Raw genomic sequence first — 27,477 nt, forward strand, 5'->3', positions numbered from 1 at the left:
AACCCTTACTCATTGCAATTAAGTTGAGATTTTTTTTTTTACATGAGAATACTTTGTGGAAAAGGCTTAATTTGGAGTATTTGTTTTTTGAGGCAGGATATAATTTTCTCAAATAAATTATCAGTTATGCAAAGAGGGGGCTTTCACTCCCTTCTGTACCTGCACTGTGTGCTTCTTCCTATATACATCTACATATCTGTATATTCTTTTGAATGAAGGGGTTTAGATGATGAATCCCGAACTTTCTGATGTTCATTTAATTCGTCTGAAGCACCTCTCATCGTAAGTATGAAAATGTTGTCCTAGACTGCTTAATTAAGGCTTAGGTGCATCTCCTCACATAAAAGATTATGCTGGCTCCTACCATGATGGCTGGTTTTCAGCGATACACTATTCCATAGCCGCTAGTATTATTGAATGAACTATTTGTGACAATGGTTAATTTTGTATTTCTAAACGTAACGAATGGTACGCCACACGCCAGTATTCTGAAATTGAGGGGCTAAATAAATACCAAGGCTGTATCCAGGGGGTGATGTATCAGGTTTGAACCTCCTGCAATTTTTGTCCAAGTCTTAAAAACTTGACAAAAATGCATTTAAATAAATTTTTGATGCGTTTTGCAAAGTTTTTCTTTGTAGACACCCCTCCTCGAGCAAAAATCGTGGATACGCCCTTGATAAATACCCTTTCAATACTTATCAAAATTTTCACCCAATAGCATTTCGGTTTTATTTGGGTTAAAATACATTTATAGTGAGAATCAGCACTTTCCGGTGATATAATCTCTTGTCAGTTCAAAAGGACATCGGACCTTTACATTGTTTTGCGAATGATGACTCGTTCTATAATCTGTGACTAATGGTCTGATAGCTTCTCCCTGGAGAAATAACTTTCATGACCATCTGCCTTTGGAAAAATAGAAAATTTTGAATTTTTTGATAGGAGCTTATGGTTCTCATATATGCTGAATTTTGTTGCATAGTTTTATTCAAGATTTTGACCTTTTTTGGGGGTGGCTAACCCTTTTTCTAATACCCTAATTGGTACTGTTGAGTGAATTTAAAATTCTGCATGTTTGCAATCAGCATGAACTCGGCAATACCGTATATTAAAGCTTCGAGAATGATAAACATCCCCTGAAAAAGCATTTCCCTTCGAATATTTCTTAGAGAAAGTTTGGAAGTGTCGAAACTGAATTTTTGGATCACTATTTTCAATGTGTTAAAGGAGAGTTCTTTGAACAAGTCCTTTTTGTAGAATTTCTCCTCTACCTCTCCTTTTTTTGTGCAGGTAAACTATATGCATGTGATCTTCGTGGCCCACAAAATGTGTCTGCGATAAAAAGGGAGCTGTCAGGATGCAATATTCTAATTACAAGCTTAGTCTGCAGATGTTCATCGAAATTAAGGGAGATGAGGGAAAAAAGTAAAATTTGTCATAAAAATTTAGTTTTTGAAGCTTCGGGTACCGCCCTCCGCTTCTAGCCAACGAAGGATCAACAAGTCTTGCTCCGTAATAGCTGATAAAAATTACATGATACTCCAAATAATTTTATGAAGCCTCAGGCGAATCGACTCAGTTAACTTTGTATTGAATGCGTGTATCTGTAGGAATGAATAAGCCCTTACGCAGGAGGATGGTCTCTGAAGCTGGGAAGCAGAATATAAAACTTTAAGATAATCCTAAATTGATTGGCTACCTCAAAAGTATCACTTGTTAGCATTTTAGCTACTTTCAGGGCGAAATAGTTGTCTTGTGTCACAAAATTGTAGAGAGCGCAACTCTGCCATGGTACAACCTCGTTTGTTACTTAAATAGAGCACTAGAACATTGATTTTACGTTTGAATGAGCCCTCTCTCAGTATTTTGGAACTATTGGTTCAATACGATTACACGTGGGAAAAAAAGTAAACACTTCTCCATGACCATCCTTCATGAAGGAATTTTGCATTCTTGTAAATAGGGGTTTAAAAATTCTGCAGTTGCGTTCTCTCGTATGCTGAATTCTAAGGTATAACTAATTTTGGCTAGATTGCTCTCCTTTTTTGGGAGTGTTTTTCCCCTTTTCAAAAATTAGTTAAATATTCTCAGAGTCAAATTTTTAACGGGAATTTTAGTATTTGGAATCACCATTACAATTCGATTGTTTTGATGTGTTTAAAGCTATGAAGATTTATTTTTTAGAGTTCGGTTTCTATTAGCGCAAGTCGTGCATTAATTACAATTCACTGCCTTAAACTGTTTGATTCCAATGTTGTTTCCAGAGTTTTTCTTTGTTTTTCCTTTTAGAGGGTGTTTTTAAATATTTCCAATTAGAGAGAGGGGATCTCCAGATCTATGGCTGTGTGTATTCTATAAGCTAAATTCTGTTTGCGAAACGGTATTGGTTATAGACCCTGTAAATTTTCTCAATTAAGCAACTTAACTAGATGGGAAAAATTGAATCACGTGGTTAATTTTTGTATGATAAATTATTCACGCAATATCATAGTATTATTAAGTCTTTGCTAGGGTCGAAGTTTTTGTGTTTTTCTAAAAATAGTCATTCTCCTCAGGCCTGAAAAGTTAAGGGAATATTAGACTCAGCAAACACGTAATGTGGCTATGTAAATCAGTTAGTAAATATTTCCTCCTTGGAGCAGGGGTCGTTTACATTATATAAAATAAAAGTTGCATTATATTATATAAAAGTGTCACTTGGGCCGAGTCTCTGTCATAAATGGGACACTAATTTAGTCAATTACACCAAGACATTTGCTTATTACATGTATTTTTAGGGTAATTACGACGCCTTTGTTAGAACTCGACTTGAGCTTCTAGAAAACCAAATGAAACAATATAACTGGGAGCAGGATCAAATTGCGCATATGAAGGTAAGCTCTTGTTTTATTCCTATTTTAAGGAACATTCATCAAATAAATATAATTCTTACACAAATCTTGGTCAAAATAAGTTTGTAAATCATCAGTTTGTAAAATAAGTGTAATAAATCCGTTAATAAAAAAGACAAAAATAATTTGACTTCAGACCAATGCTTTTGTTTATTTTTGTCAGAATAAGACTGTAACATGTCCTCTTTGTGTCCTGTATTTTGCATTATATTAAATAAAAAAAAATAGTTTTTTTACTGAAAGTAAGGAGTGACATTAAAACTTAAAACGAACAGAAATTACTCCGTATATGAAATGGGTTATCCCCTCCTCAACGCCTCGCTCTTTACGCTAAAATTTTTAATTGTTTTAAAAAGTATAACTGTGGCAAAGAGTCAAACTTTAGCGTAAAGAGCGAAGGATTGCGGAGGGGACAACCCATTTCATATACGGAGTAATTTCTGTTCGTTTTAAGTTTTAATGTCGCTCCTTACTTTCAGTTAAAAAACTAGTTTTTTTATTAATTTCTGAACGTTTTTGAATTAATGTATGTTTGATTTTGGCTCTCCGCACATAAATTATTAAAATGAAATTTTCATATTAATTCTTTTTTTGGCTAAATGGCTTTCTCTTAGTTTTGATCAGACGATTTTGAGAAATAAGGGGTGGGGAAGGAGGCCTAATTGCCCTCCAATTTTTCGGTTACTTAAAAAGGCAACTAGAACTTTTGATTATTAACGAACGTATTTATTAGTAAAAAATATACCTAACTTAAGATTTAACTTACGTAACAAACTTTTATATTCTTGTATTTTTATTATGTATATGAGGGGGTTTGTCCCCTCGTTTATACCTCGCTCCTTACGCTAAATCTTAAGTTTTGTCCCAATTCTTTAAGAATGACCCCTGAATCAGAAAGGCCGTAGAATAAAATAGTTGAAATTACTAAATATATTTTAGTATAAAGAACGAGGTATTTATCTCCTCCTAAATACCTCGCTCTTTATGCTAAAGTTTATTTTTTTTTTTTATAGTAATGCTAGAAAATTCCGCGCCCTTTTCATTGAATTTCTCTTCCCCCATGACATATTCCTCCAAGGAAAAATTCTCCCACATAGCCCCCTCCCCTCAACCCCACCCCAAACCAAAAATCCCCCTGAAAACGTCTGTACACTTCCCAATAACCATTACTGTATGTAAACACTGGTCAAAGTTTGTAACTTGCAGCCCCTCCCCCAGGAACTGTGGGGGAGTAAGTCATCCCCAAAGACATAGTTATTACGGTTTTCGACTATGCGGAACAAAATGGCTATCTAAAAATTTTGTTCCGTTGACTTTGGGAAAAGAATGAGCGTGGGAGGGGGCCTAGATGCCCTCCAATTTTTTTGGTCACTTAAAAAGGGCACTAGAACTTTTCATTTCCGTTAGAATGAGCCCTCTTGCAACATTCTAGGACCACTTGGTCAATACGATGACCTCTGGGAAAAAAAAAGAAAAAAAAGAAACAAATGAACACGCACTCGTGATCTGTCTTCTGGCAAAAAATACGAAATTTCCACGTTTTTGTAGATAGGAGCTAGACATTTTTTCTATAGGGTTTTCTGATACGCTGAATGCGATGGTGTGATTTTCGTTAAGATTCTATGACTTTTAGGGGGTGTTTTCCCCTATTTTCCAAAATAAGGCAAAATTTCTCAGGCTCGTAACTTTTGATGACATGGACTAAATTTGATAAAATTTATATATTTAAAATCCGATTCTTTTGATGTATCTTTTAGCATCAAAATTCCATTTTTTAGAGTTTTGTTTACTATTGAGCCGGGTCGTTCCTTACTACAGTTCGTTACCACGAACTCTTTGATTTTCACGATTATTCTTGTTAGTAGTTAGTATTATAACTCGGTTTATAAGTATGTGTAACAAAATATTTAAACTTACTCATATGAACATCTACCCTACCTTATCCCTCCATTGAATGATAGTAGCATTGAAAATTCTCCTTTTGTAATTCTGATTTTAACAAAAATAACTCATAAGCAGTTAATCAAATAGGAACTTATTTCAGGAGAATTGGACACTTTTAACACAAATGCGTAAATAGGCAATCGTATAAGTTCGTAGGAAATTATTGACAAAAATTTTGGGATTTTGGGGGCTAATGGACAGCAAGGCCGCCTCCTCCCTCTTCACACGATCCTATCTAATTTTGGGTTCCAAAATTATATCTAAATAGTGGATATCTCACTTTCAGAGTATGTTGAGGGGGATGTTGAAGAATGGCCGGAGGGACACCAGCCCCCTCCCGCTCTTTTGAGATGCCATCACTCCTCAACACTCATAGAAATTTGAAAAGCTATTTTGTTCAAAATATTAAAAATTCCTCACAAAAATGCCTCCATTGGAAAGTAAGGGGGGGGGGTATTTGCGTGTTTGAAAACGCTAAGGGTATTGAGGTGAAATCTCAAGGAATACTGAAGGGCATGTAGAAATAAATCAAAAGTCACAATGTGTATCCAGGTTATCAAAAAGGTGCATCTGCAATACCTTATGAACGGGGAAGGGTATTAACTTGAAACCTCCAAGGCTATTACAACTGCTGCTGCTATTGTGACTACAAATAAGATCACTTGCGGCGGTGATTGCTTGCAAATTTGACTACTTGCGACTTTGAGTACGACAACTTGCAATTTCGACCACGACTACTTGCAACTGTGTTTGTAACTACTTGTGACTGTAACTGCTTGTAACTGTGATTGTAACTACTTGTGACTGTTACTACTTTTACTTGCGACTGTTTTCTGGAAATGTTGAAAGAGATTTTGAACAAAACAAAAACACACTTATGCGTGATGGTTGTCATAAGGGCGTGTCAGTAATATCTCAGGGACATCTGAAGTTATTAAGTTGAAAATTTTAGGACATGTTTGGGGATGGTGTTCGAAAGTAATGAGAGGGCAGCTATGCCCTCCCCGTTCGAACAGTTTAGAGGCCCCCTCCTCAACACTGATTGAAATAAAAAAAAAAACAATATTTTGTTCAAAACAGTCATAAGGTCTAATATTTATTCCTCTAGAGGTGGTAAGGCCTCCACAGCCCCTGGGGCAAGTGTTGTAGATTTTTCAATTACCTATTGTTTACACACAGAATTAATCATTAGAAAAGGGGAAATGTCTAATCCTGTGTGTGAAAAGCTAAGGGTGTTTAGATGAAACTTCAGAGAATGTTGAGCGATATGCTTAATTAAATCAAAAGACACTGTATGTATCTTGGCTATCAAAAGGGGGAATCAGCAATTGCTAAGCGTATTAACTGAAGGATATTAAGGGTAATGGCTAAGGGTTACTGTGACTACTTGCGACTATGACTACTTTCAGGAAATATTGAACACAATCAAAACGCTCTGTGCGCATGTTGGTTGTCAAAAGAGTGCATCACCAAAATCTATGCATCGAATGAAGGTATACAGTTGCCTCTGGGAATGTCACCCCCCCTAGCCCCCAGCGAAGATGTTGCAAATTATGCAATCTGCCCATTATTTACATACAGGAATGATCATTAGGAAGAGGGAGAGGGACAATTTGATCGTTGGTGTGTTAAAAAAGGCCAAAGGTTTTAAGGTGAAGCATCAGGAAATGTTGAGGGGGGAATTAAACAAAATCAAAATTTTCAGGTTAAGAAAAGGGTGTATCTGCAACATCATAGGGGTGGCTAAGGGTATTGAACTAAAACTTTCAGGACCACTATTGGTACTACTGCTGTCATTGCAATTGCGTCTAATTGAGACTGCGACTATTTTTCGATTTTGACTATGATTACTTGCAGCTGCTTGCAAGTGCGACTATTTGCAACTTTGAGTAGGGCTACTTGCGACTCGGACTTTGACTACTTTTGACTATGACTGCTTATGACTAAGGGTGCGACTACTTGTGTGTGCAACTGGACTACTTGTGACTTAGACTATTTGCGACTTGCATGTGGTAGCGAATACTAGCCGCTGTAACTACTTTTGAATGTTACCACAACTAAGGCTAGTTGCACTTGTGACTGTGACTACTTGAGACTACGACTTTTTGCGACTGCGACAACTTGCAACCGTGACTGTCTGCTACTGTGACTGCTTTCTATTGCGAGTACCTGCAGGTGCGACAACTTATAACTGTGACTACAACTACTTGCGACTGTGGCTATCTGCAATTGCGACTGAGAGTGCGAAAACGTACGACTTCGAATGTGACAATTCATGACTGCAACTGCTGCTACTTGTGACTGTGACTACTATTTCTAGTACTACTACTGCTACTGCGATTGTTACCGTGATTCCAAATACCACTGTAAGTTCTACTATTACAACTTGAAGTGTTGAACTGAATCAAAAGAGTTTAGCTGCATCTTGCTTGTCAAAATAGCATAGTGCATCCAAGTTGTCCAAAGGGCTTATCTGCAATATTCCAAGAATGACTAAGGTTATTAAGTTGGAAATTTAAGGAAATTTTCGAGGCGATGTTGCCCTAAATCAGAAGACACTAGCCACACCCAAGTTTTCAAAAAGTATATCTGAACGTATCTCTATTGATCACGGGAACGCTTCGGGTATTAAGTTTCATGTTTCATGGAATGCTCAAGGAGGATGCTAGACAAAATCAAAAGACACTATATGCATCCAGGTTTTGAAAACGGCAAATCTTCTGTATTTTAAGAATAGATGAGAAAGGGTATCAAGCTGAAACCTTCAATTCATTTGACAAAAAAGGGAAAATAAAAGAAAAAAAAATATAAATAAAAATAACCCATATAACAAGCGTGATTTTCACCAGTGGAAAAAACGAAGCAAAAGTACAAGCGGATATTCTACCAAGACGTCCTCAGTGCTAAAAAAAAAAAAGAAAATAAAAACGCAAAAAAAAATTATTCTTGTGAATTTAGCATGAACAAAGCATTCATAAACATTCATATAAAAAAAGCAAGAAAATGTAAGTAATTTTTAACCAGTGGGAAAAAAAACTGAGTTAAAATACAAAAGCAAATATTTCGGCAAGGACCTCCGCTAAGTCGTCTGTTACTTACTCCAAATTTATGACACAAATTATTACAAACAGGAGTTTCGTCACTGCTCTCTCCCCCCTCCCCTAGCAGTAATAGTTCTATAGCCCAATGTGTTATTTGCGCTTCACTGAAAACAAAATATATTATAAAAATTTGTTCATATTTATAGCGCTGAAAAAAAAAAAAAAACAGAAAACAAATACGGTGAAATAAAATCTTTGTTTGCCGAAACTTCCAGGAATTAATATCATAACAAATTAAATGTTCATTTCATTTTAATTAATTCTTTCCAGTCATCTTGACTCTTTTAGTTATGTAAAACGCACTGTTCAAAATACATATAGTTTTCAGTAAAATGCAAATTATGCAATAGACTTTAGAACTATTGCTGTTTAGGGACGGGGAAAGGGGCAGAAGCCAAACTCCTGCTTGTTGTAAGTTTGACTTGAATATTCAATTTCATTTTTAAGCGTTCTTAGACTTTCACCTGTGCCAATATCTGTTATCTTTAGGCTGGCATGATTTTTTTTCTGTTCCTTTTGGATTTGACTTATTCTTATTTGGCAATTTTTAGTGGTGAATTATTATAGTGTTTATTTCTGCTGTTCTTAATTGTTATATGGTTCTTTGCTTTTCTGTGAAAAACTTCTTTTCTGTATGTTTTTTAATTATTTTTTAAAAAATAACCATTTATGCAAAGGTAGCTCATAGGAATATCCGGGAAATTTGTGAATGCTTATAACGCCATTACTGTCTTCTAATGAATGTGTTCCAAGGATGAGAATATGAGCTCTATAGTTCCCCAATATGGTTAACCTATGGTTTTCATCTTACAGACATGATATTACAGATTTGGGCAAATAGGGTAATATAATTATTATCAATAAAAGTTAAAAATATCGTTGATTGAGTTTGTCTACTTTCAGAATTACATTGCTCGGTTTGGTCACGGTTCTGCCAAGTTAGCGCGACAGGCTCAGAGTAAAGAGAAAACTCTTGCCAAAATGGTTGCTGGTGGGTTAACCGAAAAAGTTTTAGGTGATAAAACAGTGTCTTTTCATTTTCCGTCCTGTGGCAGCATTCCACCGCCTGTCATTATGGTTCAGGTAAGCTATAATTCTGCATATTTACAATTGTTTCGTTTTATAATTATGGTTGCTAGGAAGACCAATACAAAGGGCCTGGATTTTATAGATATATTTTGAAATCATGTACACTTTATGGGTACATTCTGGTATGCATTATATGTTTATTCAGCAAAAAATAAATATAGTGAATCTGTTTTATAAATAGGTTAAAATTTTTGATTATATTAACCAAAAAAAAGGAAAAAAAACCTGAAAAATGGGTCTTACCTCAGTAACAATAAAACAAGATAAGAGAGCAGCAGAAAAAATGTGTTAATAAATCAAAGAAGAAAGATACAATCGTGAATTTTTCACCTAAATGAAAAAAACATCTTAGGCATGGATGAACTAAATACAAAAAGTGGAAACAAAAACAAGAAGAGAATTTTGTAAAAGGGAGAACAAAAATCATTAAATTCAAAAGTAAAAACCAAGTCAAAATACGATTGTTGCACTTGAAATTATCAAGAGAGTAACAAAACATACAGTTTGAACTACTTTCTTCAAATCCAAAAAGTAGCGGAAATTAAAATAATGCAATTGAGCAAATAAAAAATATATAAAACAAAGTCAATATAAATATTAAAATAATGAAAAATGATCCTCTTGTTGGTTTTTCATTTTTTTTTTCTTTAAGCAATTAAATTTACTTTTTTTACGTAGGGTTTTTATATAGCTAAGCTGCGTATTTTTAATTAAACGTTCGTTTTATGATTTCTATTATAAATTGAGTCAGCAATTACTTTTCAAGTAATTTTTTTTTTTTTTTTTTTTTTTTTTTATGGCTCTCCATACCCACTGTGTAAAACTGTCAGTGAATTTAGAAACAAATTACAATATTACGTTTTGTTAAAGATGTTTATATATATAATACATATGTATTTATATTTGTGCGTAGAAAAACATAGCATTTACTCTTCTGTGAGGAATGGAGGAAAACAGTTTCACTCCCCCCCAAAAAAAGGAAAATCATATATGCACTTCGGAACCAACACACTCTGAAGAACCAAGGCTTAGATCAGAGGCTTAGCTGCGTATTTTTAATTAAACGTTCGTTTTATGATTTCTACCATAAATTGAGTCAGCAATTACTTTTCAAGTAAGTTTTTTTTTTTTTTTTTTTTTTTTTTTTTTTTTTTTTTTTTTTTTTTTTTTTTTATGGCTCTCCATACCCACTTTGTAAAACTGCCAGTGAATTTAGAAACAAATTACAATATTACGTTTTGTCAAAGATGTTTATATATATAATACATGTGTATTTATATTCGTGCGTAAAAAAACATAGCATTTACTCTTCTGTGAGGAATGGAGGAAAACAGTTTCACTCCCCCCCCCCCAAAAAAAAAGGAAAATTATATATGCACTTCGGAACCAACACACTCTGAAGAACCAAGGCTTGGATCAGAAGCTTCCTAACAGTGTTTCCCATTATTTAATCCTTAGTTGGCTTAGCTTTACGATGGATTTGTAGTGCTACTTGCATCGCGGTTCTTTTTTGTGGCAATTTGTGTTCGGCCAACAAGAAAAATGAAATGGCACTAGCCTTTACAATTATCTTCTGAAAAAAACATTTGAACTTTCCTCAAATGAGTTCCTCTCTACGAATCTTCTAGTGAATAATAATAGTGAATAATAGTAGTAGCGAATTCTAGTCAATAATAGTTGCTTGTAATTTATGATGATCTTTGCTCATTTCCTGTCCCTCCAACTTAGCTAACACGTTAAGACACTTCTAATGTGAGAGCCATGGGTCTGAACTATCACCAATCATAACATTTTGTTTCATTTTAGAATGTTAGCTTCCGCTATAGTGATTCAACACCTTGGATTTACAAGAACTTGGATTTCGGTATTGATTTAGATACGAGACTTGCCCTTGTTGGTCCTAATGGAGCAGGAAAAAGTACTCTCCTTAAGCTGATCTACGGTGATGTAAGCATAATTGATGTATTCTATGTTTTACCTCCAAATTAAATGTTGTTCTAAGTTAACATGCAAATTTAATCTTAAACTGCCAAAGACAACTTAGCCACTTCAACTTAGTGAAGTTAAAACTCAAGATCAAAAGGAATCGTTCCATAAAATTAGATAACGGATTGTTCCAGCTCTTTCCTACACTTCTTGCTTCGGGAATTTTAGCGATTTGAAAGAAGATATCACGAAATAAAAAAAAAAAAATGCGTTCAAGGCATGGTCTGAGATAGGGGATTCAAATGATAGCTGACTCCTTGTTTAAATCTTGTTTATTGCTTTTAATCTAAAATTTTCAATGAACAAAAGACACTGTTGATACCTTGTAAAAGAATAAAGTACAGTGTTAGAGTGGATGCTTCGAAAGTAAGCTTAAGTATTTATATATATTCCCAACAAATTCCATTCTTCATCTAAAAATCTTTATTTTATAAAATAATTATCAGGGCAAGACTTAGATTGCTAGAGTATGTCTTACGATTTGTCGTAGTTTCAGTAGTTTCCCAATATTTTACTTGTTTCTTAATCGATGTAAATAAAAAAGTAAGTTTTGGAATAGATTAGAAATTTCTTGAGAGTCATCTAGCTTAGTTAAATTGCTTGATGTTTGATGCCTTTTTCCACCGGCCTACTTCAATTTTAATAAACCTATACCAATGTTTATTGTATTGGATTTTTTTCTTTCTTAAAATTGTATCATCAGATGTTTCTTTGGAAAAAATGTTCCTACAGCATTGTAATCAAAGTTGGGCTTTTAGTTAATTAAAAACTATCTAATAGACCATAGTCACAAGACTTGATGAATATCCAGTAGTTTCATATACGATGAAAAATATCGCTCTTGCATACAAAAGAAGGTTTTTCGGACAAATGAAAAAAGGGCTCATCAGAATGAAAACATTAAGTATCTAAAAAAATTACGCAAGTATTTAACCACTTATCGCGTATATAATACAAATTAATTATTCTCCTGACATTGGTTTTTCCCCAATGTTTTTGTCTTCAACGCTTCTTATAGACTTGTTATGTACATCTTAAAATAGCCAACAATTGAACAGCATACTCAGAATGGTACACAAACAACCAAACATTGAAAGTGTTTATATAAAGAAACTATCTCATTAATTGTTGTCTGAATCTCCTACTTTTTTCTGTGCATTACTCAAATAATTTACATTCTTAATTTTTCTTTTAATTATGTGTGTATTACCACTTTTGTGCATCTTAATTGCTAGAATTATTCTATGTCAATACCTGCTTATTCTGACCTCGCGTGAATGAAACGTATGCCACAATTATCTTCTTTGAGTCGATTTCCATTATTTATAGGTTTTTTCACTATCGGTAAGATTGATTTCTCAAATTTTATTTGATTTAGAGGTGCTCAAAGACTGAAGGGGTATTTGAGTTTCTTTTAGGTACGTTTTAATTTCACACCTAATCTGTTATTTTGTTGCTGTATTTGATTTTGACTTGTCAGACTCTTGTTTTTTTTCTTTTGTTTTTGTTTTTTCTTACCATCGGTACCGTAATAGTTTCATTGTTGGTATTATTATTTTAATTAGTGCTTTTATGTCTCAACCAGTCAAAAAACCTGTCAGACAACAGACATGAAGATGAAAAAAGTGTATTCTCTCTTCTTAGCATCGGAAATTAACTGACTCTGATTGTAGAATGGGTAAATGTCCGCTTCAGTTGCGTTACCCTTTGTATAACCCATAATTGTTTTCAGATTACTGATTGGCTGGGAGTTGAGGACACCGAACAAACATTGATATTAAGACTTACTTTTGATTTAGTGCATCTATATTTCAATCTTCACTATTTTTAAAACTTTGTCTCTTTTATGTTATATCACCTTATTTTAAAAGGAATTTTAACCTTTATAGTTGATTTCAGTTTATACTAGCACATGAACAATTTGCAGGCCTTTGGCCTTAAAGCTGTTAAAAAACATCAAATTCAAATGTGCAGCTCACTAGAAGAATAACTTAAATTGTGCTGGATGGTATTTGATGGAAAGTTTTACTTTGCCGTTCGAAGATCTCTCGCTGTAGAAAAATTCTTACACATTCCTCGAAATTTTGGAGGGGAAAAGCTTGATTCCACTGCTATTTTATAAAAAATATCCAATTTTGCCTACGCTTGATAGCACTATCAGGATTCCCTAAAAAAAGTGCGATTTTTCTTTAGAATTGTGTAGCTTGTCTGACGCTTAGAGTGGAAGCCCTTTTTATCTGCTTCATTTATTATTGACATGATCTATGTTATAGAATAAAAAACCTCTTGTCCCTACGTATAAGAATTTGTCCTGTTTATTTTAGCTTATCCCTACAACTGGTATGATTAGACGAAATACGCATCTTAAAATGGCTCGCTATCATCAACATCTTCATGAGCTCCTAGATTTGGACCTCTCTCCTTTAGATTACATGATGAAAACTTTCCCTGATGTCAAGGAAAAAGAAGATATGCGTAAAATCATTGGACGGTATGGACTTTCTGGAAAACAGCAAGTAATTATATGTTTGCTTTTTTTCCTGTGTCCAATCTCTGAGATGTTCGTGTTGATTACTCTGATTCGTAAAGTCATATTATTTCGTTTTTTTTGTTTCTTTTGCTAATCGAAGTAACATTCTTTTCACAAGGGGAAAAGAGTGAAAGTTTGATATTTTTATTCATTAGGTTTGTCAAAAAACATTAATAATTAAAACATCCAAATTATCCTTGGGATATATCCCTCTAGTGGCCTGGGAGCGTGCATGATATTCACATTGAAGCTCTTTTATTTATTTTGATCACTAGTCTGCATGAAAGCAACGTAGAAAATTATTGATACTTGAATTTTGAATAGTGTAACAAGTAATGTCAGCATACTAGAAAGAATGCCTAATTAGGAGGGACTATCTGCTAAAGTGAAATTAGGAAGAAGTAATGGTAACTTCTTCCCTTAAAACTAAATTTTGGCCTGGCTGGCTCTAGGAGAAGCCATCCCCCTTCTCCTTGGGCAAGTCAATCCTTATAGACCAGAAACTAAAACAGTAACAGAGACTAACCATCTAAAGCGAAATCTCCGATCACTTGTATAGAAACGGACCACACTGGTCACAAATGTGAATAAGAGCCATGTGTCTGAGGTGTACAAGTTAGTATAGACACGTTTCCATAAGAGGATGGATTAGCAAAATCGGGCATTTTGAAAGACTTTTTTTTTAATGAAGCCTCCCCAATCTTCAAGCTTGATTGCAATTAAGGCATTGGCTTGGATCCTCAGCATAGGTTAGGACCTGGAAAGGTAGGCTACTTTTAAATGCCCTACTCAACTTTTTCTGTTGCTGCAAAAATCCTGACTTTGTATGCTTAGGAAATGAGTTATTACTGACTTGTTAGGCTGCTTGACATTTCAGGAATTCATCTATACCCAGGGTTAGACCCAAGCTGTTTTTTTTTCTGTCCTTACAGAAATTATTAACTAAAAATTCATTACCGGTAAAAATTCATTAAAAAATCATTATTATCGGTGAATTTCCCGTACAAACCAACATTTAAAACTAGCAAAGGTGGATAACTAGTTCTCTGCAGTATGCATTGACAGAAAGTCCAAGACAGCTAAAATTTTCAACGGCTAGTAAATTATTTTGTTTGTTCCCTACAAATGTATTCAGAGATAGACTATACTAATAGGCTACACTGAATTGTTTTTTAACCTTGCATTTTGAACTTTAGTTTTCTATCCAATTAATTTGTTTCTGGGAATAGTTGGATTGTCATTTTAATAAGATAAATCTTTTTTTCTATGAGGTAGCAAACTATTGTTGAGCTCAAAAAAGTTTTTAGTGTTTGAAAAGACTTTTCAAGCTCCATGCCTATTCATTAAGCTTGACAGGTTATGCAAATTTATAGCTTGATCCTGCAAATTTTTGCTTGTAAAAATATTGGTTGAGAACCTGGCTTGGCCTAAGAGAATTCATGCCAAGACTAGTAAATCTGGTGTTTTTCATATTATTTTGCCTGCTGAGATGAGTGATACTATTCGATGTCCCTTTCAAGACTCCTTCTAAATATACTAATTACTACTGTTGCAAATGAGTTCGAGCCCCCTTCCTTCTGGAACTGGATATATGCAAGTTTACTGATTCTAGGGGGTTTGAATTTTCTGTGCTGATGAAGTTGTTCTACTTGATGGTAGTATTTCCTACTGTGCTTTTATTACACTAGCCATGGCAGCCCTAGAAAAATTAGTATTAGATTTTAATCATTTTTTTCTCATCTATTCAAACTTTATTCCTTTAAAAAACTTAATTTAACATTGTTTTATCGTTTTTATGGCACTTGGTATCTATCAAGTGACATATAGCGATCGCAAATTCTGTCGGTCAGTCGGTCTGTCTGCCCTGGTTCTGCTACTTTAGGTACTTCCAAGTAAGCTAGGACGATGAAATTTGTCAGGCGTATCAGGAACCAGATCAGATTAAATTAGAAATTGTCGTTCCCCCGGTTTGGCCATCTGGGGGGGGGATGGAGTGGGGGGAGGGTTAATTCTAAAAAATTAGAAAAAATGAGGTATTTTTAACTTAAGAAGGAGTGATCGGATCTTAATGAAATTTGAGCTTTGGAAGGATATCTTGTTTCAGAGCTCTTATTTTAAATCCCGACTGGATCCGGTGACATTGCGGGGAGTTGGGTGGGGGGACCTAATATCTTCAAAAACGCTTATAGTGGAGGGATCGAGATGAGACTTGGTGGGGAAAATAATGAAAAGTCCTAGATACGTGATTGACATAACTGGAACGGACACGATCTCATTGGGGGAGTTGGGGGGGGGGGGTTAATTCTGAAAAATTAGAAAAAATGAGGTATTTTTAACTTACGAAGTAGTGATCGGATCTTAATGAAATTTCATATTTGGAAGTTTCCCAATATTTTCCTTGATTCTTAATCGGTGTATTCAGGTACCTCGTAACTCAGATCTTTTATTTTAAATCCTGACTGTATCCAGTTTCATTGGGAGGGGGGGGATGGAAATCTAAAACAGTTCAAAATAGGGATGAAACCTTTTTATTGACAGTGAATAGATATAAAAATATTTAACTGGATATTTCGAACACATATACAGTGTTCATCATCAGCAGTAAAACTAAAAGACATGAATAAAAATAAACAAAATTTATACCTAATTAACTAATTACATATAGTTTATTGCTCTTATTTTTTTTTCAATGCAACAGCGGAGGCAAATCTCTTTGACCTTTTCGGTTCTGGTTCAGTAGAATTATCTGACATATTACGTGGACAGAGGTCATAGCTCTTAGTTATGGTGATATTTACTTTAACGTCTAGGTGATATTAGGCTAGGTGATATTTATTTACATCTTCGAAGTTATCTACGTGGAAATCTTGGAAAACGCTTAGAGTGGAGGGATCGGGATGAAACTCGGTGGGAAGAATAAGCAAAAGTCCAATATATGTGAAGGAAATAACCGGACCTGATCCGCTCTCTTTGGTCGAGTTGGGGGGGGGGTAATTTGGAAAAATTAGAAAAAATGAGGTACTTGTAACTTAATATGGGGTGATCAGATCTTACTGAAATTTGATCTTTAGAAGGATCTTGTGCTTTAGATCTTTTTGATCTTGTGTGCATTTTAAATCCTGACCAGATCTAGTGACATTGGGGGGAGCTGGAGGCAGAAACCGGAAATCTTGGAAGCTGGAAATCTTGGAAAACGCTTAGAGAAATTGGGATGAAACTTGATGGGAAGAACAAGCACAAGTTTAGATATGTGATTGATATAATTGGAACGGATCCGTTCTCTTTAGGGGAGCTGGGGGGTGTTAATTCGGAAAATTTAGTAAAATTGATATTTTAACTTAAGACCGGGTGACCGGATCTTAATGAAATTTGATATTTAGGAGGAACTCATGTCTCAGAGCTCTTATTTCAAATCCCGACCAGATCTGTTGATATTGGAGGAGAAAACCGGAAATCTTGGAAAATGCTTATAGATGTCTTAGATACGTGATTGATTTAACCGGACTGGATCCGCTCTCTTTGGGGAGTTAGGGGGTGGGGCTCAGTGCTTTGGCGAGTTTGGTGCTTCTGGACGTGATAGGACGATGAAAATTGGTAGGCATGTCAGGGAGCTGCACAAATCGACTTGATAAAGTCGTTTTCCCCGATTCGACCATCTAGGGGGCTGAAGGGAGGGGAAAATTTTAGAAAAATTGAGGTATTTTTAACTTACGAGTCGGTGATCGGATCTTAATGAATTTTGATATTTAGAAGGACCTCGTGACTCAGAGCACTTATTTTAAATTCCGACTGGCATTAAGCTTCTGATTTTCCTTTTAAAGCAATCTATTGATTCTTAGAATTTTGTCAGGGCTGTTACCATATGAGCTCTTGGCTCTCGGCTCTTCCGACCTCGTCACAAGTGCCATATGAGCTCTTAGCTCTTGTTCCAATGACTGGCCAGTTGAACCAGCATCTGTTTCAAAATCTTTTAATTTAATCCTTTTTTACTTACTATTTTTATTTTGCTTTGGCAAGTCTTTACTTAAAGCGTTGTTTTTAATTTTTGAAGTAACCAAAATAAAAATTCTCCTACCTAGGTGTGCCCAATGAGACAATTGAGTGATGGTCAAAGATGTAGAGTAGTATTTGCCTGGTTAGCCTGGCAGGTGCCTCATATGTTGCTCCTTGATGAACCTACCAATCACTTGGATATGGAGACCATTGATGCTTTGGCTGAGGCTATTGCAGCATTTGAAGGAGGAATGATGCTTGTTTCCCATGACTTCAGGCTTATTAATCAGGTACGTTGTTGATTTAAAACTGAATTATGTGTGATAGACCTTATCACAGATTAGCGCAATCAGATGGATTACTTCTTATTATCTTTTGCTGTCGTCACTGCCTGTATAGATTTAATATTAATTTTGTGCAAAAACTACAGGTTTTTTGTCTGACAGCTTAAAAACCAACCTATCTGCTGTAAAAATTAACGTTTGACATAAACTTTGCTCTTGATTGGGACTACTTGTGCCTTTGACTGAAATTAGTTTTGATTGTGACTATATACGATTTTTACTGCAATTACTTACAACCAAGACAATAGAAATTGCAAGCACTTGTGACTGGGACTGCCACTACTTGTGACTGTGACCACTTACGATTGGTATTACAGCTACTTGTGATTGTGACTGCAACTAATTGTCATTGCGACTACTCTCAACCACAACTGCGACTACTTGCAACTACGACTGTGACTACTTGCGATTCCGCCTGCTCGCGAATGGGACTGCAATTACTAGTGACTGTGATTGCTCATGACTGTGACTGCAACTTCTTGTGAATTTAACTGCGACTGGGACTGTGACTGCTAAGGCTACTTCTGCTGATATGACTGCCGGTACCGGTACAACTACTAGTGCTACAACCTGTTTAGCGAAATCAAAACATTTCCAAGACCATCAGGTTTTCAAATTGACGAGTATATGCAATATCTCAGTAAGTAACAGAATAGAATATTAAGTTGAAAATTTAAGGGAAAGCTAAGGAGGATGTAAAACTAAATCAAAAGACATCTAGATTGTCAAATGGGTGTCCATGCAATATCCAAGAAGGAGTAATTTTCTTGCTTTAGAACTTTCACGGCAAAAAATCGGGCATGATCAACTAAACTAACAGACAATACGCGTATCCAAGGCATATATCTTAATATGTTAGGAACGTTTAAAGGTATTAAGTTAAAATTTCCGAGGCATTTTGAGCTGAATCAAATACGCTATGTGCATTCATATTATCAAAAGGACATAGATGCAGTATCTCAGGAATTATTCATTCAAGGTTTTCAAAAGCATTTATCCTCCATATCTTGGCAACGTCTTAGGGAAATAAGTTGAAAATTTTAAGTCATGTTGAGGGGGGTGACAGGCTAACATATGTCTATATTTATGGCTATGACATAAGATTGAACAGAATTGCTTCAGTCCTGTAGAAGCCCAAAGATTATGCATCTTTACAATTGATTTATTGGAATAATATGCCACGTATCCATCCAGCCGATTTTTTTTTTAATACAACTGTTGTCGAAATCTGTTGATTTTTTTTTTCATTATATAAATGGCAAACTGAAATTCTGATTCTTAAGGAGAAAAACCGAAAAAAAAACTTTAAAAAAATTCTTTTATTATCCAATAAAAAAACTGTGTCAATTCAGAAATTAAAGTAAAAACTATCCGCAAAAGAAGTTTTTCAATGAAAAGTAAAGAGCTACATTAAGCCAAACACGAGCAGAAATGTAGTACAATAATAGTTCAAATATAAAACAGAGATAAATCATTATCGATGAACAAGAGAAACCCCAAGCCAACAGAAATTTCAATAAATAATCAAGTCAAACTTAAAACAAGCAGAGACTACACTAAACAAAAGTAAGGCTAACGCTCCTTCTGCCCTGTAAAGACGAGAATGTCTTTTAAATTTTACTGAAAGCAAAATACATTTTGAAGGATTTTTCTTTTATAAACTTAATAAATACAAAGCTGCCAAGATTTATGTTCTTTCTTCTGCTCATATTAGGCTTAATTTAGCTCTACTTTTCTTTGAAAAATTTGCATTATGGATTTTTTTTTAAATTTATACACAAGAAGATCAGAAGTTTGCTACGTGTGCAAAAAAGAGGGGAAAACTTATCTTCATACTTTTTCTCATCTTTAATCTTAATAAACCTTGATATATCTTGCACAGTGAAATATGTGACCCCATTATGGGGCTTTTTGCCTAGGAAAACATGAAAGTTATAGTCTTGAATAGTGCTTAGCGAATTAAGATTATCTGATGAAAGTTTGCCCAACATATGTTGCTCCTAATTTAACTTGTACATTTTCTAAAAAGAAGCTTAAATTAATAATTAAAACAGGGGAAAATAACATCCAAGAATGAACTAAAAAGTGCATTCACAAAAGAAAGCACAAGGTGCATTCGCTTATCGCCACATTTCTGCGTATGAATATCAAAATTTAATTGTGTTGCGAGAGCAACACTTTGGTTTTGTTGTGTTTTTTTTTTTGTTCCTAGTACCTCGATTTCAGCTTATTCCTAGAAAGAGGTAAGGGTCTAACCTCTGTGGTTTTTATGGAAAGTGTAGATCTTAGGCCAAGTTGATGAATATGACTTTCCATTTTGGAAAGCTTCGTAGAATTCTTGCTTGGAGCCAAAAAGGATGGTTTTTTCTTGTCCTTGAGCCAGAGCCTATAGTGTGTGAAGTTAAGTGGAGTTACATAGCCTATGTCAGCGAGAACAGCTGTTTCTGATACAGCTAGAAATAAAAAAATGACAATTATTAATTTACTTTATTTCACAAGTATTAAGATTTTCTTTTCGAATAATCTTTCTAGGGGTTAAATTTAACTTTATTTTTAATTGTAGGTAGCTGAAGAAATATGGGTCTGTGAGAAAGAAACTGTCACAAAATGGCAGGGAGATATCATTTCATACAAAGAACATCTTAGAAGCAAGGTCCTCAAGGAAAAGGAAAAGGCAGCTAAATTTTGACTCTAGAACTCATTTTCTCTCTCGCCTTTCATGTCAAGATGGTATGCACATTACCGCCGTGATAATAGATCTTTACCAAGAGATTTGAAAAGCGCAAATTCTAAATAAAATTTGAGCCTCGCATGACTTAATTTGTTTGTGAAATTTAGGATATAACGGATTTGTTTTTCCAAGAAAATAAGATTGTTATCTTGTTTATCAATGCGTAGCATCTTGATCGTGTCATCCTGCATCTAGCATTGTGTTTTATGGCAGATGTTCTTTTGGCAGAAAAAAGTGTCACTTGGACATATCCGATAAATAGCAAAGCTGACTTGTAAAATTGCCGTGTGAAAATTAATGTGAATACCGACTAAAAAAATCTATTTTTTCGGAATTTGATTACATTGACATTGTCCTAAACAACTTTTCTCGACGAATTGGCATTAGCGGTTTTGTCTCAGTTATGATTCTGTAAGGTTTTCAAAAACGCAATTTTATCCGTAAAGTTCCTGATTTAAAAAGTAAAGAAACAGGGAAAAGTTGATGTGTTATTTTGAAGCCTTTAGAGTTTAATAATTTGACTTTGGTTCTGATGACCCCTAGCTAGAAGCACTTACCGCTTTTGGACAGGATTCATATTCCTAGTTTACTTAATTCTTGTCTTCAGGCGAATATTGTTTTGACAGCTTTCCCCTAGATGTGAATATCAAATGGAAAGCTGACTTGGGCAGCCAGCTAGCGAATAACCTTTATAGCTAGTGTAGGAGTCAAATTAGCAGCAGCGTTGTCAACATGATAGTAGTCCTTTCTTCTCATGCGTTTTAAAGTGATAGGATTTAATAATTTTAACAATTTTCCTCTCTTGTCTCAATGCATAGCTTTTTTCATTTGAGTGTTTTAGAAAGGTCTGCTTCACATCAAAGATTTGAAGGGTATAGCTTAATTTTGTGAACTTCATTGGTCTGTGCTCCAACTCTGCGCAGCTAGTCTTTCTAGCGGCTGGGGAAAAGGCAATTTTTCTCATTTGAGCAGGATAAAGACCAGTCCTTGAATAGCTTTGTTACTTCGAATGTCGAAGTTTTTATACATAAACAGGAAAAAGGAGGATGATCCAGAAGAAGTCAGTGTAGATTGACTAGGCCGTGGCGGTTGTAACTCATTTTTTGTTCATATCTGGTCGTCCAATCGGTATTTTTTTATCACTTTTTTACGTCACTCGTCCAAAAGGTATTTTTTTTCGTTTGTGTAACAAACGAAATAATGATTTTGATAAGGCTCTAACAAAAAATTTGGGTAAATTTGAAGTTGCTATCAGTAACTCTAAAAGCTGTTTCCAATGGCACGATACTTGGTTGACTTTTTCTCATAAGGGGATAATGAAGACAGGGCTCTTAAGATTCATCGCTTGATTTTTTTTTTTTTAATTGAACTTCTTATGGGCTTTTGAAACCATAAGGCATTTTATTTTTCAGCATACAAATAAATTCGTCTTATGGGTTTATAGACATTTGCAGAAATTGAAACGAAATCATTCTAATTCTCATGACCGACTTGCGTTCTGGCAGTTTACCTTTTCCATAGAGCACTAAATCAGCTGCGAACTATGGTACGAATATTCTCTACAGTGATTACTGCGGTGAGACTTTGAGCTGTGGTAATTAACATTGATTAGTCTTTAAAAATTTCAGAATCCTTCAAATTTGACCAGATTCACTGTATATTCATAATAAGAGTGTCAAAAGACAGCAAAGTACTATCAGAGCTCAAAGGCAAGCGTTTAGAGTTGCTGGGTGCAATTAGGCCAGTAAGCCTAATTACAATATTTTGGGATTGAAATCTGACAAGTCAGAATGGAAATTTGACTAGCTCCAATAATCTTAAGGAAGCAAAATATTTAAAAACTAAGAACGAGACTAGAAAACAAAATGATTCTTGCTATCAAAGATCTACCGATTTATGAAGAACCAGAAGAGATTTATAAGTACTATTTTTGTTCATAATAAAAAAGTTACTATTCTTTCAAGTAGCCTAATGCACTTTTGAGGCATCTTGCCAAGAAAGTATTCAGTGAAGAGTAGGCTATAGCCTGCATCAGATCATAGCCTAGATCAACCAATCAAAAGCCAGGACAGAATTTATTTAGGTAAAATTTTTAAAAAGGATATAATGATGCAAACAAGGTAACTGTAAACTTCTGATCTAAGATAATGTTTCTTCTCAAACAGAGTTTGAACACTATATTGACAGGGTTGCAGCTTTGTCCCTGGGATAAATTCTGATAAAACTTCAGATTAGCCTACTAGCTCTTTAAAAAATAAAAGATAGGCTATTGAATAATGACAAAGACCACATTGCCTCTCCATAATACAACTACAGAAGAGAGAATAATGAGGACTTTTTTTTCCCAAGACAGTGAACCAACAAAACCTATTTGAATATTTTGGCCCTATATTAAAGGGATGTATTAGACAGCCCTTTGATATAGGGCTGAAATATTTAAATAGGTTTTGTTTGTTTACTGTCTTGGAAAAAAAAGACCTCATTATTATCTCTTCTGTAGTTGTATAATAGGCTATTAATTTCAACTTGATATGCCCCAAGTGGTTCTGAAGCAGGCAAAGATATGCTGCTTTGATGATTTGGCAGCACCTAGTTCTTTTTATTTGCCTGTAATTTATCTCTGCATAGATTATAAGTCCCAAACAAGCTTATAGTCCAAAAGTGTTTTGGTTCAAAGTTAAAGTTCTTTATTATTCTTTAACTATACATATTTAAAACTATTTGGTAAAAATCTAGTTAATTGACTTCTTGCTATCTTGGAAAGGGTTTAGGTTAGGAAAATGAAACTTTCAGGGATGTGTCTACAGGCTAAAGTATGTCCTGGGAAGGTATTTTAAAGTACCCACCTCCACTCTTTCTCCCTCTAGAGGGCCCTGAAATTTGTGTACATGACAGGTTTTGTGTACCTATTGAGATTTTAACAAAACAATGTTTCACCTTAATTTTCAGTTACTAGTTGCTTTTTCTCCGCCTTGGTTCTGAAAATACAATTCCTGTTATTTGAGTAGAATTTTGAGCCATATCAATGTTTTTTTTTTCAAAATTTAGGAAATGTATTTGCATATCTTTAAAACCTCATAAAATAGAATTGAGCAAAGTTATGAAGCTGAAAACAGTTTTATTGTGCTTCAATTAAGCAGAAGATCTATTTTCTAAGGTTTCACTTTTATAACATACATATTTTTAAAGGTCAGCACCCTTTGCTATCTTGGAAACAGTTTGACTTCTTGCTATCTCAGAAACAGTTTAGGTTAAGAAAATGAAACTTTCAGGGATGAATCTACAGACTAAACTATGTCCTAGGAAGGTATTTTGAAGCAGCTATCTCCACTCCTTCTCCCTCTAGAGGGCCCTGACCTTTGATGGCCTTAAAAAAATATATGTCTAGATTTCAATCCATCCTTATACAGGTTAGAAAGGCAAAATTATATTAAAGAGCAGGAGAGAGATGCTGGTTGCTAATAATCACTTTTAGCCCTAAAAAGGGCATTAGAACTTACAATCTTCACTTCAGTGTGCCCCATTCCATGTTTGTATTTCCAAGTTTGGACAAGGTAGCAAAAAGCACTCAGGAGGATGCTGGTATCTCCAACCACTTTTGACTCTTAAAAAAGTGCTATATATTCCAGATTACAATCAAATGAATCACCTCTAAAGTTTCTACAACCACCCTTTTTATGCTTGATAATATGATGCCATGAACCTTTCATTTGATGTGGTTATATTACTCCACCATTGGCTTGTATATGATTGATATCCACCATAGTGATATGGTTCCATACTTGATTCTGCAGAGCTTTCATTTGATATGTTTGTAGTTCTCTACTGTAAGCCTGTTTTTCTTTTTCTATCAATTGGAGGCTACACACAGCATTGAATAGGGACTATGTAGAGTGGTATTGGTAAATATTTACTTTTGTTCCAAATGCTCTAAAGTACACCCAAAGCACACCCATTGCAGATATCTTTACTAAAGCTTCAAATTCTGTCAACAGTAAAGACAACAGCTTAGATGAGTAAGTGTTTTATCCAAGATATTTTTTTGTTTGTATTCCATAGAATAAATAGCTGCATATTTTTGTACTAATGTAAACCAGCTAATTCCTAAGTTAACTGAATTACAGAATGTTTTGACAAAAGAACAGTATGACTTTGCTTAGTAAATCCCATAAATGGAAACAGGATTGAGTAAAATGAAATAGAAATAAATGGCTGTCATGCAACATCTAACCTGACAGATGGGGAAAGAGAAATTGTAATCTAATGAGCAAATCATTTAAAAAATGAATGAGAATCAATTCTCCCACACAATGACACAAGTGTAGAAATGGTTACAATCTGCATAAGAGGATTAACCCCCCTAAATCTTTTAAAGGACAGAGCACCATTTGTGATTTTATGGAAACAAAATATATTTAAACATTTTCTCTTTTATAATGTTCATAGATCAAAATTTCTTTGAATTCCAGGAGTGAATATCATTATATATTAAACAGTCAATCTACTTTTGTTACATTCTGTTGGTAGTCTTTGTTATTATGGTGTTTTTCTTTCTTAATTTGTTGATTTTATGATAAATAAAAATGCATTATATGAAATAAAATTGTTCTCAGTAAAGTGCAAATGATGTTGTTGTCTTTAGAAAATTCAGGGTGTTACTTAAAACAATATTTATTGTTTTGGGTTTCATTATTTATTGATAGTCATTTCTGTTTGTGTTAAGTTTGAATTACTGTTTTACTTTATTTTTTGGTACTCTTTGGCTTAATGTAGTAAAGAAGTAAAAACTTCTTTTTTAAAAAGAGTAATATAAAATTAATCAGGGAGGTAGTTTAAAAGGTGAAACATGCAGACCATTGCACAGGTCTCATACAAAACACTTGGATAGTTTTTTAACTATCCAATACCTATTTGATAACTGAAGGAAATTAATCCATTCAATTTATATAACCTTTGTCTATGTCTGTGTATGGCAAATAACAAATCTTTCAATAATGTATCATTGAAATATAAACAAAAAGGGGAGGTCTGATACAGGACACAGAAAAATGCAAAATATCAAAATAAAAAGTTTACTTTTTAAAGTCTGTAAAGTTTGATTTTTGCCCACATTTGTTTTGCCAACATATCAAATATTCATCAGTATTACAAAGTACTTTATTCCAAAAGTCTTCTGTGTGGTTTTGTATGGTTAAGCCTTTAAGTTTCTGAATAAAGTCTTCATGGATTTTACATTTTTATTGGTCAGCTGGAGTTTAATGAAGCAGTAAAAATTACTTGGATGCAAAAAGCAAAATTTTGAAAATCCAGTTGGGTATTCTATGTGGGATTCAACAAAAAGGGCAAAGGCCTCTTTCAGAAACATAGTTAGATTATATTTTCTCTTTCTTATTTTTTCTTACCATTCTTGCATAATGCTATTTCTTCCTTCATACCAGGCATTGTGTAGGATATATCAGGTCTAATAAAGAACTCTTCTACAGCTTGAATTGTTTCTTAGGATAATATTCTACTTGTACCAGATAAGTCGTGTTCCATTTTTTCCTGCAGCTCTATACATACTCTTTTAGCTAAACCATGAACTGCAGCATTCTGTTTTCTGGGGGAAACAGGTGAATTCCTTGAGCTATGAGCTAATGTTTTTCCATATGATTATGTTCTTTGATAAGGACTTTGGAAGCTTGTATTTAGTGTAGCTAGAACTTCAGTAGAAGTATTTTCTTTTTTTGACTGTCTGTATTTTCTTTTCTTTTCTGTTTCTTTCTTATGTATTTTTTTTTGTCTTCATTTGTAAGTGTTTCTTTTTCTTTGCTCTGTATTCAGCTATACGCTTTTGTTCTTTTGCCAAATAGTCTGGATTTTTCTCTGTAAGGCCTTTCCTGTAGTCCTTACAAATTTCTCCATGGGACTTATTCTTTTGTGGCTTCATTGTTGAGTTATTGTCTGAAATTAAAGACCTTTTAAATTATACTATTAAAGGTTAGATTAACCTGTGAAATTATCAACCTGTCCTGTACAAGACCTGTTAGTCTTTTACAGGGCAACATTAAATTTATAATAATTGTTTACCAATTAATGCTATAGTAATGAGTCTTGAGGGATTCATTATAGATAGAATAAACTTAGAAAATATGAAATAACAAGTTAATTAGTCATACAGTTCTTGTGTCATGGAACTTTTTCAAGTTTAAGGTCTTGTACTGGACAGTGCCACTTCAGTATGATTTGTTAATGGATATAAAATCAAATCCCTATGATTAATTTCAAATAAGTTTGTATATTATGTAAGAAGATATATTGCTGTTATGTACTTTTACGCATTTTTGTAATATATTTCCATTACTAATGAATCAGCTACTTATACCATTTAATGTACAATATTTTCTGGTTACATGGAAAATGGTCACTTATCTTATCTGATTGATTTTTTTTTGTGATATCATGAAAAATGAAAGCTGGCAACACTAAATAATGAAAATGTGGAATGTCTAGTTTTTCCAGAATTAGCAAAAATAGGAAATTAGACACATTTTTTTTTTTTTGTAGTCACATCATGGAATGCCTCTTCTGTAATTTAGTAGTCTATACCTTTTTTCAGGGAAGGGGGGTAATATTCCTTAAAGAAGGATGTCCTGGTGAATGAGTTATGCTATATCCTTTGCAATATTGATTTGAACTTTTAAGGAGGAAGGTGACACTTTAATTCTCTCATTAGTAATGAGCCTGTCAATACAAACATATCATTCTTTCTTATTGGAAGATCGCAGGGTCGACTAGGGGCTTTAATGTTTTTGTATGGTTCTTTTATTGGCAAAAATCTAATTTTATAGATTATTTTTCAAATTTTCGAGAGTGAATGTGGACA

The 27,477-nt window shown here is 34.2% G+C and overlaps 2 protein-coding genes across 3 annotated transcripts in view; both read left to right on the plus strand.

Moving 5' to 3' along the window:
• Positions 1-2,752: 2,752 nt before the first annotated feature.
• LOC136028722 (ATP-binding cassette sub-family F member 2-like) lies at positions 2,753-20,696 on the plus strand. The gene is made up of 6 exons (XM_065706594.1): positions 2,753-2,876; positions 8,843-9,022; positions 10,835-10,975; positions 13,339-13,530; positions 17,624-17,827; positions 20,445-20,696. Exons 1-6 carry the CDS (start codon positions 2,832-2,834, stop codon positions 20,568-20,570), a joined length of 888 nt encoding a protein of 295 aa, XP_065562666.1. The 5' UTR covers positions 2,753-2,831; the 3' UTR covers positions 20,571-20,696.
• A 1,688-nt stretch (positions 20,697-22,384) lies between these two features.
• Positions 22,385-27,477, plus strand: part of LOC136028708 (uncharacterized) — a 31,025-nt gene continuing 25,932 nt past the window's right edge. For both annotated transcript variants that reach the window (XM_065706575.1, XM_065706583.1), the window contains exon 1: positions 22,385-22,533. In XM_065706575.1, coding sequence (XP_065562647.1) covers positions 22,478-22,533 — 56 coding nt within the window. In that variant the 5' untranslated portion in view covers positions 22,385-22,477. The remainder of the gene's footprint in view (positions 22,534-27,477) is intronic.

Source organism: Artemia franciscana, chromosome 1, assembly GCF_032884065.1.
Source record: "Artemia franciscana chromosome 1, ASM3288406v1, whole genome shotgun sequence".
NCBI lineage: Eukaryota > Metazoa > Arthropoda > Branchiopoda > Anostraca > Artemiidae > Artemia > Artemia franciscana.